This window comes from Zootoca vivipara, chromosome 2 (genome assembly GCF_963506605.1).
Source record: "Zootoca vivipara chromosome 2, rZooViv1.1, whole genome shotgun sequence".
NCBI classification, from domain to species: Eukaryota; Metazoa; Chordata; class Lepidosauria; order Squamata; family Lacertidae; genus Zootoca; species Zootoca vivipara.
In genome coordinates, this window is record NC_083277.1 from 56,992,679 (window position 1) to 57,008,565 (window position 15,887).

A 15,887-nucleotide genomic window follows, 5' to 3' on the forward strand; every position below is an offset into this window, starting at 1 on the left:
GACTTGACACCCCAAATTCTATGGCACATAGTCTGGCTTTCTGTTTAAAAAGGTTCAGGGATTGACAGACAGATATATTCAGAGCTGGTTACCAGAGGTCTGTCTTATCACAAGCTTGAACATCATGAAGATGATGCAGGCATATCTTGTACATATAGGTTAGGATGATTTGCTAGTCAGAAATGTAAGCTTTCAGTTACTGTTGTGTCAAAGAAATACGTGAGCCTCAATTAACGGTGATTTGTACACAGAGTTATGTGTAAAACATGGGTCCCTTGGCAGCCTGGGTCCTTGTAACACACACATTTCTCAAGGAGACATGAAGTCAAGGATGAGGAACCGGTGGCTGTCCAGATGTTGATGGACAAAGAGACTTGTAGTGCAGCAACATCTGAAGTGCTACATGTCTTACATGTTAAGGAGAATGAGCCAGCCCATCCTGGCTGTGAGTCCTAGAAGACCTGCCCCCTGCCTTTCAGGTCTTTTTCCACCTGGCCTGGGAGGGGAAGACCCTGACTGACCCCAGCTACAGAAGCTGAGGCTGCCAAACAGACTGTTGCGCTGGGGTTTTGTTCAGAGGGTTTTGTGAGGGGGAGGGAGGTTGTTGTTGTTATTATTGATCTTCATTTTTTATAGTTTTATTTTAGACACAGGAATGCCAACAACAATGAAATTACGATTTTTGTGGAAACTTAGTGCACTTTTTATTGTTTACAACTATGTTTGTAATTAGGTGGGTTTCTCCCATGTTGTGAGCTGTCTTGAGCATGGTTTTAACTATGGATGAGATGAGATGAGATGAGCCCTGAGACACGTGCTTTGCCATGCCCTGTATAATGCTGTGGTTCTCTGCCAGGGTAAGAACATGTACTGTAGTTGAAAAGGGCCCAGTGCAGTGTACTGTGTACTTTCTTCTGAGAATATAAGTTCTGTAACAAACTCTTTAGTCCTTCTGCATTGTGCAAATAGCACTTGCGGATTTCTTTTTCTAGCTGGTCTCTGTCACTGTGTCCCAATTTCTATGCTGCTTGAATCCTGGTAGGCTGGGCATGCCCTTGCTTGTCATCCCACCAATCTCTGGGCTTTCTTACCTAGTGTATGTCATAAAGTGGTGATAAAAATTATGTTCAATGACTTTCCTAGTCTCAGCCAATGCAAATTTTCCGTCCATGCTCTGGAGTCTCTTACTGGAGATAGTGAGGACATGGGCTGCCCTCTGGTGTTCAGAAATTAATAAAACTTCTTAAACTCCCCCCCCAACACTTCAACATGTTTTTGTTTATTTATTCCTCTTGGGGGAGCACGTGCACAAGATACTAACATGCTCAAATTAGGCCTGTGATCTTGGCACTCCTTTCCTAGAAGCTCTTCTTCTGAGAGCCAGTTTTGAGCGGCCATGGGCTTGGCCACAGGACACAGCTTCATAGCTCTGTGAGCATTCAAAACCACACCTGCTCAGGCTCTTCATCCCCCTCAAGAATAATGCAGACGGTGTTGCCTGGAGCTGAAGAATATGGGCTGTACGGCGGGGGTGGGAGAAACATGCCAGTGTTCTGTGAGGAAGATGGAAGTGAGGAGGAGAAATGTGAGGTGTTCAGGGGAGAAGGCAAGACAAAGAGCATGAAAACAGTCTCCTAGTGGAGATGAGGGGCAATCAGCTGGACCAATCAATGTCAGGTAGCACTAAAATCCCAGGTAGCGTTTCCTCAGAAATGATAGTGCCAATATTGGACAATTGACAATTTCCCTTTGTTGGGAATTTGGTTTATTTTATGGTGGGTAAATGACACAGACATGATCTGACTTCAAAAAAAAAATCTGAAATGCTCACTGTCTAGTCTTGCAGAATTGCACACACACATGCTTACATACATACACAGAGCAGATCAATAGCTGCAGAGAAAGACACTGCACGCCCCCCACCCCCGCAAAAGGCAGCTGCATAGGTTTTGGCTTTGTGAAACTGCCATCTGCAGCTTGCTAACGCATGTGGTTTTGGATCCAGTCAAGATAGTGAGTGACACTGGTATAGACCCCAGGCTTGTTCTCCAACGCACAGCCTGTGCCCCAGCTGATGATGCCATGCAGGGTGGCCTTGCCTTGCTCATTACACACCAGGGGCCCACCAGAATCTCCCTGCAACATAGAAAGCAGGGGTGTGAATACATAAGCAGAGGCCAGAATCAAACCCATCCCCTTCCCACTTCACGCTTTGATATTGAGATCAACACATCATAGAATCATAGAATTGTAGAGTTAGAAGGGATCACACAAGGCTCATCCGTCCAACTGTTCAGATGCAGGAATCTCAGCTGAAACATCCACCACCTTCCAAGGGAGACCATTCTTGTTACAAATGCCCCTGGTACTTCATACAGGGAAGGTACAGAGATTAATAGCAGAGCATAGGAAGAGCATGGGGGTAGGAGGAACAGAACATAAATTCAAGGTTTTAGCCTTCACACTTGCTCCTAGCCTAATGGGCCGGTATCTTGCCTTCTGATGTATGCCACCTTGAACTCCTTGGAGAAAAAGGTGGGATCGGGCACAAGCCCCACCCTGCATAATCAATCACATGATGCTGCATGTGCACACCTTTTGAATGGCAATGCCTCCTCAAATATTTTATGGGGGGGGGGGAGTTAAAGGGACCTTGGCCCCTAGGAGTTGGCTCCTATGGGTGGGATATAAATGGAATACAGTAAATGAATGAATTCGCAAACATGAATGCTTGTCTCCACCACAAAGCCTGCTCTGTTCTGTGTGCCAGAGATCTCCCTGTGCTGCCGGTAATTCAAAATAGGCTCACCTGACAAGCATCAGCTCTTCCATCCATGTACCCAGCACACAACATGTCTTCTGCAATGTGGGTCCCATGGACCTCTTTGGAACGACACTGCTCATGAGGAATAATAGGCATATCTGCCTCCTGCAGGTACACAGAGAGTTTGTCAGCTCCTGCAGGGAAAGAAGATGACCCCAGTGAACCAATCCATCCAAGCGCACAATCCAAGTTTGGCCTTGTGGCCATTGAGAAAACTGGGCATCCTGAGACCTCACGAGTCTGCTGCCAATCCCAAACAATCCTTCTTGTACGGAAGAGTTTAGCTGTGGGCTGCCTTTGCTGATCAGTGAAAACCCCCTGCTCAATATGGTAGATCAAGATGGAAAAGATGCTAAGGACTTGCAGGCACCACCTGGTACTTTGTTTATCCTCCTCCAACATGAATGTGGATTTCAGAAATGTCTGATAAGGGAGGGGTAGGGAAGAATATGAGACAGCATCATGCCCTCCCTCTCTGTGGGAAAAGGTGGCCAGGCAGCAGGCATGGATGTTTAAGGGAACTATAATAAGGCCTGCCTAAACTTCATGTCTTCATCTGACTACTCCCTTCTCACCTTCATACATATGTCCCCATCCTGCGATCTGGCATGGCTTGCTGGTGTCAAATGTCTTTGTTGAATTTGGTAGGCACACTGGCAAGATGGAGTGTGACAACTCAGCACAGTGTCCTGGCGCCTTTTCCTTCAATCGCACCAGTGCTGGGGAGAGTACAAGAGAGCAGGTTAGAATTGGGGCTCAGGGAAAAGGCTTGCAGGAGTGGGTGGGCAGACAGGTAGGCAGTGAGGAGTGGATGAAAGCCTTCTCTTCCTTGATGGATTCTGGGCTGAGGCTGGGAACAGAGACTTAGAATGAAGACCCCCACCAACAAGGCAGGTGAGCAGACACCTGGCCTACCATAATCCAATATCATATTTTCCACTCCCTCCTGGGACAGCATGGCATGGATCATGGCAGAAATGGTCAACCTGTGGCCTTTCAAATATTGCTGGGCTCCCAACTCCCACCACCTCTTATCCAATTGTCAGGGATGATGGGAGATGGAGTCCAACAACATTTGGAGGGCCTCAGGTCCCCCAGCACCAGATTAGGGCCTTGCAGTTCATGTCCTTGAGAGAGACACACAAGTCTAGAAAGACTAGGGGCTCTTCTGGGTGGGTCTTGGTGAGGTTGAATGCCATATAGAGCCCCCAAAATGTTTCATGAGCAACTTGGGCAGAGGAGATTGGACTGGTTGTTGTGGCCAACAAAGGCTCAGGCAAGTCTGGCTACCTTGTGGTGGTGAGGGGGTGCAGGACATTAAAAGAGGCTCTCACCAATGTCATGGCGTTTGGTGATCTCAGAATAATGCTCATGCAGTAGATAATTCTGTACTTGGAACTTCACGGAGCCATCTGTGCTTCTGTTGTATTGGGTCTGGCCCAGCACCACTGAAATCTTGGAAACATCTGGCCTACGGTACAAGATCTGTGGTCAGCAGAGCCTTTCATGGCTCAGAACAGGATTCTCCAGATTTTGGTGCAGCCAACATGGTTTTCTCCAAATGTTGTTGGACTCCCAATTCCTATCAGCCCCAGCCAGCATGTCCAACAGCCAGGGAGGATGAGAGTGGTGGTCAAACAACATGTGGAGAGACGCAAGTTTCCCAACAATCCTATGCACACTAACTTGGTAGTATATCTCACTGAGCTTAGTGAGACATGTCTCATTGAACAGACATAGGATTGGGCCACATAACATGAGATGCAGTGGGGGGGTGGGGAGAGCATTAACGAGTGACCATCAATAAATTAACATGTCTGTTACCTCCATCAATCTGATAAGGATTTCTACCATCATTCCAAACTCTGGCCTCAGTGGGGCAAGCTAGCCACAACCTAACTTCCACTGATTTCATTGTGCACTATGTTCAAGTAGCCTGGATGCAGCCTAGTGTCAGTGGCTTTTGGGATGGATGGTAAGACTTACCTGAACTCTAGGCAGTGTGCAGCTGTCAGGACCCAGCAGGAAGCAATGAGGCTTCCTCCACAGAACTGATCCCCTATGTAGATGGCAGCCATGTAGGGGTGGGAGCCACGAAGTGCCACCATGCCTCTCACTACACGACTGCGTGAGGAGGTGGTGGTCTTGGGAAAGCGCAGCCCACACACTGGAGCTGGGATGGGGACAGTTTGGGTTGGTCCAGTTGTTGGCCTGACGCTCTCAGGCTTCTTCTGAGCCATTGACTCTGTTTCCAAAGGTGCCAGAGGCTGTTCTGCTACCGGTGCTGCCATGGTACCTGGGGAGAAAACAGTTTAGCTCTCATTCATGTCAGGTTTAGCCACACATGCCGTTTCTTCCAGAGCGAATGGTATGCCTCACCTGTATATTGGGGAGGGCAGCTGGTGATATTGCAGAATTCCCAGCTGAGCTGCATATTGCGCAGCACATAACACCATGGCTGGCTGTCACCGTCTGGGTTTCTGCACAAAAAAAGGCCCAGTCCTCTCTTAAGCAAGGGCAATGCTCAGCAACCTTGCAATTATTATTATTATTATTATTATTATTATTATTATTATTATTATATTTTGTGTACCCCCAATCTGTCCCCTGTCCATGTGCCAGCTGCATTCCTTTACATCACATCACCTCACCCCACCCCACCCCCTAGCATTTTAATTTCCTCTCATCTGCTCTACTCCTTGGATGTTAGTTGTGGCCCTTCCCATACCTGGACACTTCCCCCCAGATGCCCTCTGAACCAGTGCCAGACCAAGGCATTTTGCTGCCTGAGGCAAAAGCCAATACTGTATGGTGCTCCTCTCTCACTTCCAAAAGCCATCTGGATTCTGGAATCACACCTGCTGAATTATACTTCAGCGACAGGACAGTATCTTCTGCTGCATCTGAGGGGTGTAGGAGGCACAGGGCAGACTGTGTGTGGCACAGACTATTCTGTCCTTCAATCTCATGCCACCACTCCCTGACTCCCACCCCCAACATCTGCTGCCTGAGGCAGCTGCCTTACTTTGTCAATTGGTAGAGCCGGCGCTGCCTCTCACTAACATTTCCTGTGTTCTGTGGCAAGCATCCCCGTTTCCCATGCTAAAAAACATATCTCACCTGCAAAAGGCGTGTGGCCCCAGGCCAAAGAGGGATGCGTTGTTCATACTGCTGGAGTACTCATTTAACAGGAGTGGAGAGTCCCAGGGCAGGCACGGTGCCCCTGAGACAGTGTAGTGGGCCATGCCTCGGTATAGCCGCCCATTCTCTCTGTAGCAGGTCTGGGTGTGCTCTAGGGAATAAAAAGACCAGGGACCCTCAGGTGCTTTGGAGAAAAGGTTAGGTCTTGAATAAGGTAATATTTGTATGCCCCTGTCTACCCTCTCCAAAGAGAACAGCCCCTTCTCACTATTGCCTCAGGGGTGAGGAATCTATGTTTCAGTTCAAGGGCCACATACAACATTCAGAATTGAAGAATAGGTCATTAAGTATGTGACTGAAGTAACTTTACCCGGTGTGCATGTTTTTGCTTTTATTTTGCCAACAGCAGCAGTTCCCACTTTCCATTTCATTAGCCAACACTGGTTTTCAAAGTTGGGCAGTTTTAAACATGCATACATGCAAACTGATATATTTTACTACTTTACTATTTTTAATACGGCATTCATGGTGCATTTTATTCTGTTGTAAACCACTTACAACTGTAGGATTTATAACTGTAGGATTCTTAAATATTTTAAAAATAGAAACATACCTATATCACACAGTGGCCCAGAAAACCCTTCAGGGCAGCTGCACACCAAGTTGTGCTTCACTTGTAGACAGCGGCCTCCATTCATACAAGGGTTTGTTGCACATGCTGTGGGTCAGAGAAAGTGATATAGATCACAGGAAGTTGCCTTGTATGAGGTCAGACTGTTTTGCCCCATGTAGCCCAACATTGTCTTACTCTGCTCTGACTGGCAGCAGCACCAGTCTAGGGTCTTAGGCAGGGATCTTTTATATCCAGAGACTATCTGATCCCCTAACGCCAGGGATTGAACCTGGAACCCTCTGCATACAAATCATACGCTCTGCCAATGAGCTATTGACCCTCAGAGACAACTGAGAGCAAGGTCTGGTTCAAGAATTAACAGTGCCGTTGAGACTCCATCAATCTAGTATCTGCTTAACAGCCTACTATAACTCCTTCCCTTCCCTGCTATGATGTTTTTGACCTGCTGACCCATCAACTAAGGGATAATCCTATCTCTCGTTCCATATACAGTGTGACAGCTGCATCCCTTGTGCTCTGGCATGACAAGATTACCTCTCTATGCCCATCTTTCATCTTTGCCTTGTGCATTATGAGACAAGTCCACCACCTATAATGCAGGCACCAGCATTGCTGGGTCCCCAGAAGCCATTCTTCCTAATTCCAGATGCATGGGAGTGGGCTTTTAAAACTAAAACCAATACGACACATTGGTTTTAGTTTTAACGTTCCAGGTCTAATGACTGGCCTCTGCTTCTGTCCATGCCTTTAAAAGTTGTTTCATGTGCAGAGGTTAGCATGAGACACTGCTTATCTCCAAGCTGTGAAAGGATTCAGTGATATAGATATGAATATCAAGCAGCTTTTACAGTCACAGAGGCAGGAGGGAACATGTTTTTCTAAAGAGTTGAATTTTGGGGGGAGGGAAGCAGCAAGACAAGAGGAAGCATGGATGAGCCCTCAGACTCAAGTCTTGCGTTGAAAACAGCCTCTTGTGTAAATTCCCTGTGAGCCATGGCTCTAATGTGTTGTGATTTCTTAAAAATTGTGTTTTGATTAAAATAATACATATTGTGTTGGGCTTAAAATGCAGGACTATGATCTTTATGGGTTGAAGCCAGAACATGTTAGTTGAACCTAGTTCCCGTTGAAATCCATTGGCAAATAGTCAAATGTCACTCATTCTATTGATTTCAATGGAACCTAAGTTCAACCAAGGTCACAATCCTGTACCAACTTTCCTGGGAGTAAGCCTCACTGGAAATCAATGAAACTTATATCTGTGTAGGCATATATAGGAATGCACTCTAAGATAGACTGGATCCAACCTCACGTACCATTACTATATTACAGGGATGATGAGGATATAAGAACCCTCATGACAACAATACAAAGATACCTGCTTGGAGGAGTTTATATTTTGTTATGATGAGGTTCAAAAGATTATAGGAGTTCTAATCATTTTAGAATTACAGTGGCTGCAACCAAGGGTGGGCATGAAAAGACTGTGCCTCAAGCCTTTTAGATGCAGCATCACTGGGATACCAAGGACCTAACTAAATATTACATACAGATGCATGTAACAAAATGCTAGCAGCCTTTTTTTAATTTTTCTAAAGGAAAAGGTGCTCCTAAAGCCCCTGGAACAGAAAAATAACAGACAGGCAAAGAAAGGTTTATGCATCTCCCTGCAACACCCCACCCCCACCCCAAATCAAAGTTTCCACAAGCAGCTTTTCTGGTTTCGTTTGGTTTTTTCATTATTGAAGATTTGTTACATGCACTTGTGTGCAATGCTTAATTTTATCCAGTGAAAAATCGGAAATCTAGATATGATATAGTGAGCGATACTCAGTGATGACACTTTGTGTTGTCTGTCTTTGTCAGGAAAGTGAATTAGAAACTATTACCTTTGTTGATAGTTATTTCAAATGAAGCCCAGGCAACGTAGTGACCACACACCTATCTGCCTTGTTTTGCCCCACCCACCCACCCCCACTTTATGTCAACTTCTGCTCAGCTCTGACCCTTTCCATGCATGGGCTTGCAGACAAGCTTCTTCCATGCGCAATGGCACTCCTCTGGTCCAGTGGGCCGGTGCCGCACCCAGGTGTCCTTCCTGCCAATGTGCAGCAGTCCTTTAGTTCCAAAGCAGTCTTCTGCAAAATAAAGTGATGGGGTGTTATGGACCAGAGCACAGCTGGCGGGACTGATAGGAGCTGTGGTTCAAAACATCTGAAGGGCATCAAGTTGGCAAAGGTTGATTCATAGAGTATCTCATGGGGCGTGGAAACAGCCAGGTCACCATATGTGCCAATATGTCATGGTCCTTAATAATCTCCATACTGAGTTTTTATGTACCAGGAGTAAAAAAGAGCTACCCAACCTAACACTGTGAGGTTCTGGAGGTCCACCAGCCCCTTTCGTAATGGAGGCATGGCTGTCAGCCATGTTGCTTGATGTGCTGCTGGTTCTCAGTCTTAGGGAGGAGACATAAGATCAGGTTTGCCCCAGAGTAAAGACCTTCTTAAGTTGGCCAGGGTGCCAGGGAGAGAGGGCAGATATCCAAGGCCAGGTCTCCATGTGCTAAGGAGGGTCTATAGTTCCAGGAACCAGCCTCAGATACCTTTCTCACAGTGTTTCCCATGGAAGCCAGCTGCACAGATACAATGGAATCCCATTCGCCTAGCTTCACAGTCCCCACCATTCTGGCATGGGTTAGGGTCACAGTGTCCTGCCCAAAAATAAATAAATCCAGTAGTCAGTCATGGCTGGAAGTCTCAGGCTTTGGGCTATGTCGGGGACAGAGAATTTTTTTCAGCCCAAGAGTTATGTTCTCTTCAGAGGGTTGAACTAGATCAGGCATCCCCAAACTTCGGCCCTCCAGATGTTTTGGACTACAGTTCCCATCTTCCCCGACCACTGGTCCTGTTAGCTAGGGATCATGGGAGTTGTAGGCCAAAACATCTGGAGGGCCGCAGTTTGGGGATGCCTGGACTAGATGATCCTCAGGGTCCCTGCCAATTTTACAATTCTGTGATTCTGTGAAGGTCATAAGTACTAAAGGTTGGAACAAATGAATTTTGCCCCTAGGTTGGTTTCTACACACATTCACACACCCCTCTCTATCCTCCATCCCGACAAGCAAGAGGCGTTCTCAGAGTTCAAGGGCACATTTAAGCCGGGCAAAAACACGGAGTGTGAAGGAGGGATTGTGAGGGGTTTGACTTAGGGAGAGTAGGTGTGGCTTAGCCCAGGAAGAGCCCTGAGGGCTGAGGATAATTCTGTGTTTGGCCGGTGGGCCTGAGCTTTTCAACCTGTGGGCTATGTGGATGTTGGAGTAAGGCCTGGGTGCTGCATGCTGCTGGCTGTAAAGACTGGCACCGCTGGAGGCTGTACAAATTTATTTATTGCTTTCTTGAGGACCAGCATCACTTTAGGCTCAACAACTGGGGAAGGGGAGGGGGGCTTGCACACCTTGGTGAAGCTTCTTCCCTCACTGCCTGCTGTGGTTTGAGCAGATTCATTCATTCCCACTTCCCCCTACTGACTCACCTCTTGGCCTCTCCTCTTTCCCACAGTACCTCCATTCCCCATCTCGGTCATAGTTCTCTGTGGTGGCGCACCTGACAGAGAAACATTTTGAGTCATGGAAGGAAAACCTAGAAGCTGGGCCTGATCCAAAGCGGGAAGCTGCAGGCCATTGTGCCTTTCCCCACATACCACCTCTAAGTCCACCGTCCCCGTTCCCCTAGCGTGTTCTACTGTTTGTACTCCCCCTACGACTCTTTCTCGTGAAGAAGAGAAGCTTACCAGTGCTTATGAAATACGGAAAAACTCGGGATGCAAGAATGGTGCATTTCACGTTGGAAGCGGAAAGGGAAATGGCAGGGCTTGTGCTCACTGAGTGCTGTCTCTGCAAGGCAAAAATAAATGGGCTGCTTCCACTGAGGATACGGGCTCAGAAATATTGTTATGAGTTCAGATAGGGGGAGCTGAGACCCTTCTAACCCCTGGAACCAGCAAGTGTTAAAATGTAAGCCAGGCTAACTTCCTGTGTTGTGGTAATTGCCTGGGTGGGCCATTAAGAGAACAAAGGAAAAGGATCTCTGTGCAAGATAGCAAGATGGCCAAAGGCTGAGTTTTGCAGCGATGTGACTGAGAGGTAAAGCATAAGTTGGAGAGAAAGTCAGAGGAACGCTTCAGAGCCATGTTTGCTTTCTGTTTGAATCCAAGGCTGCGGCTATGGGAGAAACAAGACCCTTTGGGGTGCTAATGTTATAAACCCCTCCATTGTAGGCTCAGGTTGTATATATGTGTTAATAAACCATGTACCATAAAGACAGCACTGTCCCTGCTGTGCCTCACTCCCAAAAGGAAACGCGAACCCTGGGATCCCTGGGCTCTTGCACCGCTTGGCGATTGAGGTGGTGTGCAATAATATAAATGCTGGCAAATCACACTTCTGTCCTGCCTGGCCACCTGGCAGGAGTCACATCCATGTGCCTTCTAAGCTGATATAAGACACCTACACTTTTCATGCAATTGTGCCATGGACTCTAGGCTTCTTTCCTCAAATGAGCACTTCTATTGCAGGGAAATAACCAATTCTCTTCCATCCCAGGCATGGTTATTAATCCAGAAACCAGCCTCCCATTCCTTCACTTCTATTGCAAGGTGAAAGACTATTGCACTACTTAAGTGCAAAGGCAGGGAGAGAGGGGATAGTGCCTCCTGGCTAAGACCGTAGGATCCCAATCTTGGAATCCTAGACTGTGTACACAGCATACTTTTACAGCACATTCAAAACACATAAAAACGAGTCAAAATAAGAGTACCCCTAAACACTTTTAAAGGAAAAAAAGCACTGCATAAAAATAATCCTGGGATCTCACAGAGCTACAACTACTAAGTGTCCTTAGCATAAGTACTAAAGTTCCCACAATTCTTGGGGGCAGGGAATGCTGTGAATGCGCTTGGAAGGTATAGTTCATGTTGTGGCTACTGTTCCTTTCATTGGCACAAGCACAGAGTTGAAACTCACCTTCATGCATCCCCCTAAACGGCCTGCCATGATGCGGACCCTACTCGGAAAAGAAAACGGATGTGTTGCAGCAGGTTTAAACATACCATTTTCTGTTCTGCGACATAAACACCTCAAAGGCCCATTTGGGGCTTGCATTCAACAAGCCCCAGAAGGTTCAAATGAGCCTTTCTATTCTACATATACATATATTCTGTATAGCATATGCATCCTTAAAAGCTTTTAGACCATTTTTTAAAGTAATATAAATAATTTACAAAATATCTTTCCTTTTCCATTCTACAACACCTCTATATTGTAAAGGGATAGTGTGAGAGGCAGGCTACCCTTTTAATGAATTTTATTTGTGATTTGTAATTTTTGTTTTTTTAATCGGAGCAGTCATCTGATTAAAGAAATCTTTGTTTATTCATCATAATTTTGATTTAGTTGATTAATCAATTAACAGTGCAGTGTTTGGTAGGTCTATTCAGAATAAGCCCCAGAGGTCAGTGCAACTTAATCCCAGCTAAGTGTTTATAGCCTAAATTTATATATGAATCATGGCTCTGAAGCCAAAAGCTTCCACTTTTTTCTTTTTAGATTATATTGATGTGTTTTGTCTTAGGAAAGGTATCTCCTCCTGTGTATGAAAGGTGGGGTGCTTGCCATATGCAGCTTTTATAAGTACTTGTGCTTAGAAAATAATTTGTTTTATTTTTAAAAATTATTTAATCAGTTAATCATTTCAAATGAAGCCCTAGTTTCCATACTTATTCTGCATTCTTTTATTTTCAATGTGTTTTGACTGATTGTGTCATTGTTTTGGAAGCTGTCATGCCTTAGCAAATAAGTAAAATCTGTCTAAAAATCCTTAGGGATGCCTATGAAGTGGAGGTATAAAAGTGGAGAGTGAGAGAGAGGATCAGGGAGGGAATTAAAAACTTGTGCACAGCTAATTGTAATATGACAAGGTGGTAGAAAATTTCCTCTTCCTTCCAGCTGAGGGCCGAGACCCATGACGAAATGGTAACTTGAAGGAGGAATGGGAATGAAGGCAAAAGGAATAGCTTCTATTCTCACATAATGTATACATCTGGGTTGCCAGCATGTTGCTTCCAGGTACAATTCCCAGCATCCCTGACCATTTGCCACGCTTGCTAGGAATGCTGGGAGATGGAATCAGCATTGGTTACCCTGATGTATTGATACACACACAGCCCACAGCAGGGATGATAGGAGTGAGTGGAAGCCCCCTCATCATAAAGCATGTGTGAGATGGGGGGTTGTAGCAACCCTGAAGGATGGCTTGTCAGCTGCTTTCTGTTTTAAATGGCACAATAGACATGTTTCCTGTGCAGAAGGAAACACAACCCTATAAATACATTTTTTGGGGAGGGGGTATGCAAAAATGGCTGAGGCAATTCTGTGAGGGAGGAAGCAGCCTTGCACATGTTTTCCAGATTTTAGGGGGGTGTAGGGGAGATTTCCCTCTCCCACCATGGCTACACTGGGACTCCCTTGGGAGCAGTAAAGGGGGACTGCTCGTCCTCTAAAGCCAGAAAAAATAAACATGAAGCTCTTAAAATCTTTCACATCATTTTGCGCAGGCATTGGGAAAGGATCGGAATGTGTTGCTTGCCGCTAACCCACAGAGCTCCCATGGTTTCGCAAACTGACTTCAAGCAGTGGGTGGGTGAACCACATATCCCATTCATTTGAGATTGAATCCTGACAAGACAGAAGTACTGTTTGTGGGGGACAGGAGGCGGGCAGGTGTGGAGGACTCCCTGGTCCTAAATGAGGTAACTTTGCCCCTGAAAGACCAGGTGTGCAGCCTGGGAGTCATTTTGGACTCACAGCTGTCCAAGGAGGCGCAGGTCAATTCTGTGTCCAGGGCAGCTGTCTATCAGCTCCATCTGGTGCGCAGGCTGAGACCCTACCTGCCGGCAGACTGCCTCGCTAGAGTGGTGCATGCTCTGGTTATCTCTCGGATTACTGCAATGCGCTCTATGTGGGGCGCGGGTGGCGCTGTGGGCTTGCGGGTGGCGCCTAGGGCTTGCTGATCAGAAGGTCGGCGGTTCGAATCCCCGCAATGGGGTGAGCTCCCGTTGTTCGGTCCCTGCTCCTGCCAACCTAGCAGTTCGAAAGCACATCAAAGTGCAAGTAGATAAATAGGTACCACTACAGCGGGAAGGTAAACGGCCTTTCCGTGTGCTGCTCTGGTTCGCCAGAAGCGGTTTTGTCATGCTGGCCACATGACCTGGAAGCTGTACGCCAGCTCCCTCGGCCAATAACGGGAGATGAGCACCGCAACCCCAGAGTCGGTCACGACTGGACCTAATGGTCAGGGGTCCCTTTACCTTTACCCTACCCTCCAGCATTTCTCCGATGAAAATAGGGACATCCTAAGGGAAAGTGGGGCATTATGAGATCAAATCAGAAACCAGGGTGGCCTCTGTAAATTCAGGACTGTCCCTGGAAAATAGGGATACAGGAGTCTCACCTGGAATGGTTGCCCTGGAATAAGGACCACAAAGATTAGCAGAAGCAGAAGCAGCAGGGATGTCATGGCGGCACCTGGGGAAGGACAAAATGGTGATCTTTGTTCCTTTGCTTCTGGCAAAGCAAACAGCCCCGGATCGATGCAGCTCAAAGCAAAGGTCTTTAGGTGGGATTTAATCAGCAGTGTAGGGATTGCAGCATGGAAACAAACACTAGACTATACTAGACTAGACTAAAATAGAAGGATAGGGCTGGGAGCCAGAAATTTAAAATATGGTTGGACTCCCCCTACAGATCCATGTGTCTGTTTTCTGTGTCCACAACATCTCTTCAGCCAGCACAAAAACCAGATGTCAAGTATTGTGAGAATGTTAGTTGATTGCCTTTTTTTCCTAGAGGGGGTGGTGGAGAAAAACATGCTATTGCAAAGGAACACTTGGAAGTGGGTCTGCTTAATTTCAGTTACTGAAGGGGGCATCACTGTGGAAGTTACATTGGCCAAAGATTTTATCTGGCTCACTCTCTCTTTGGCCTTTACCCCATCTAGCCATATCAGTTGCTGAACAACTTCAGGCACGCCTGGAAGAAGCGGACCATTTGGATCCCTTCCAGTCAGGATTCAGGCCTCACCATGGGACTGAAACTGCCTTGGTCGCACTGGTCGATGATCTCCGGCGGGCTAGGGACAAAGGTAAGAGCTGTTTCCTTGTTCTGCTGGATCTCTCAGCGGCTTTTGACACCATCGACCATAACATCCTTCTGGATCGTCTAGAGGGTTTGGGAGCTGGGGGCACTGTCATGCAGTGGTTCCGCTCCTTCCTCCTGGGCCGTGTTCAGAAAATGGTGGTGGGGGATGAGTGTTCAGACCCCTGGGCTCTCACTTGTGGGGTGCCTCAGGGTTCTGTCCTCTCCCCCATGCTTTTTAACATCTATATGCAGCCGCTGGGAGAGATCATCAGGGGGTTTGGGCTGGGTGTCCATCAGTATGCTGATGATACCCAGCTCTACCTCTCTTTTAAATCAGAACCAGTGAAGGCGGTGAAGGTCCTGTGTGAGTGCTTGGAGGCGGTTGGAGGATGGATGGCGGCTAACAGATTGAGATTGAATCCTGACAAGACAGAAGTACTGTTTGTGGGGGACAGGAGGCGGGCGGGTGTGGAGGACTCCCTGGTCCTGAATGGGGTAACTGTGCCCCTGAAAGACCAGGTGCGCAGCCTGGGAGTCATCTTAGACTCACAGCTGTCCATGGAGGCACAGGTCAACTCTGTGTCCAAGACAGCTGTTTATCAGCTCCATCTGGTACGCAGGCTGAGTCCCTACCTGCCCACTGACTGTCTCTCCAGAGTGGTGCATGCTCTAGTTATCTCTCGCTTGGACTACTGCAATGCGCTCTACGTGGGGCTACCTTTGAAGGTGACCCGGAAACTACAACTAATCCAGAATGCGGCAGCTAGACTGGTGACTGGGAGCGGCCGCCGAGACCACATAACACCGGTCCTGAAAGACCTACATTGGCTCCCAGTACGTTTCCGAGCACAATTCAAAGTGTTGGTGTTGACCTTTAAAGCCCTAAACGGCCTCGGTCCGGTATACCTGAAGGAGCGTCTCCACCCCCATCGTTCTGCCCGGACACTGAGGTCCAGCTCCGAGGGCCTTCTGGCGGTTCCCTCACTACGAGAAGCCAAGTTACAGGGAACCAGGCAGAGGGCCTTCTCGGTAGTGGCACCCACCCTGTGGAATGCCCTCCCACTAGAGGTCAAAGAGAACAACAATTACCAGAC

At 47.2% G+C, this 15,887-nt stretch overlaps 1 protein-coding gene across 3 annotated transcripts; it reads right to left on the reverse strand.

Annotated features, from left to right (window-relative positions):
• Positions 1-454: 454 nt before the first annotated feature.
• On the reverse strand, positions 455-14,289 carry F12 (coagulation factor XII). Of its 3 annotated transcripts, none has more exons than XM_035105868.2 (14): positions 14,108-14,289; positions 11,623-11,662; positions 10,392-10,494; positions 10,134-10,204; positions 9,205-9,312; positions 8,606-8,737; positions 6,579-6,683; positions 5,945-6,116; positions 5,204-5,304; positions 4,811-5,120; positions 4,159-4,295; positions 3,400-3,543; positions 2,810-2,958; positions 455-1,553 (listed from the first exon to the last, which is right to left on the reverse strand). In XM_035105868.2, exons 1-14 carry the CDS (start codon positions 14,171-14,173, stop codon positions 1,440-1,442), a joined length of 1,752 nt encoding a protein of 583 aa, XP_034961759.1. In that variant the 5' UTR covers positions 14,174-14,289; the 3' UTR covers positions 455-1,439. The 3 variants fall into 3 exon arrangements, with proteins under 3 accessions (XP_034961759.1, XP_034961758.1, XP_034961760.1); XM_035105867.2 differs by lacking the exon at positions 455-1,553 and adding an exon at positions 1,563-2,136 and having other exon boundaries at positions 14,108-14,288; XM_035105869.2 differs by lacking the exons at positions 455-1,553; positions 9,205-9,312 and adding an exon at positions 1,563-2,136 and having other exon boundaries at positions 14,108-14,288.
• Between the last annotated feature and the right edge of the window lie 1,598 nt (positions 14,290-15,887).

Excerpts from the sequence above, each read along its gene's own strand:
- F12 (XM_035105867.2), bottom strand. The coding sequence starts at position 14,173 with ATGACATCCCTGCTGCTTCTGCTTCTGCTAATCTTTGTGGTCCTTATT. Across the intron at positions 10,495-11,622 it reads GTTTAGGGGGATGCATGAAG|AGACAGCACTCAGTGAGCAC; the intron begins GTGAGTTTCAAC and ends TTTGCCTTGCAG. Across the intron at positions 10,205-10,391 it reads TCCGTATTTCATAAGCACTG|GTGCGCCACCACAGAGAACT; the intron begins GTAAGCTTCTCT and ends TTTCTCTGTCAG.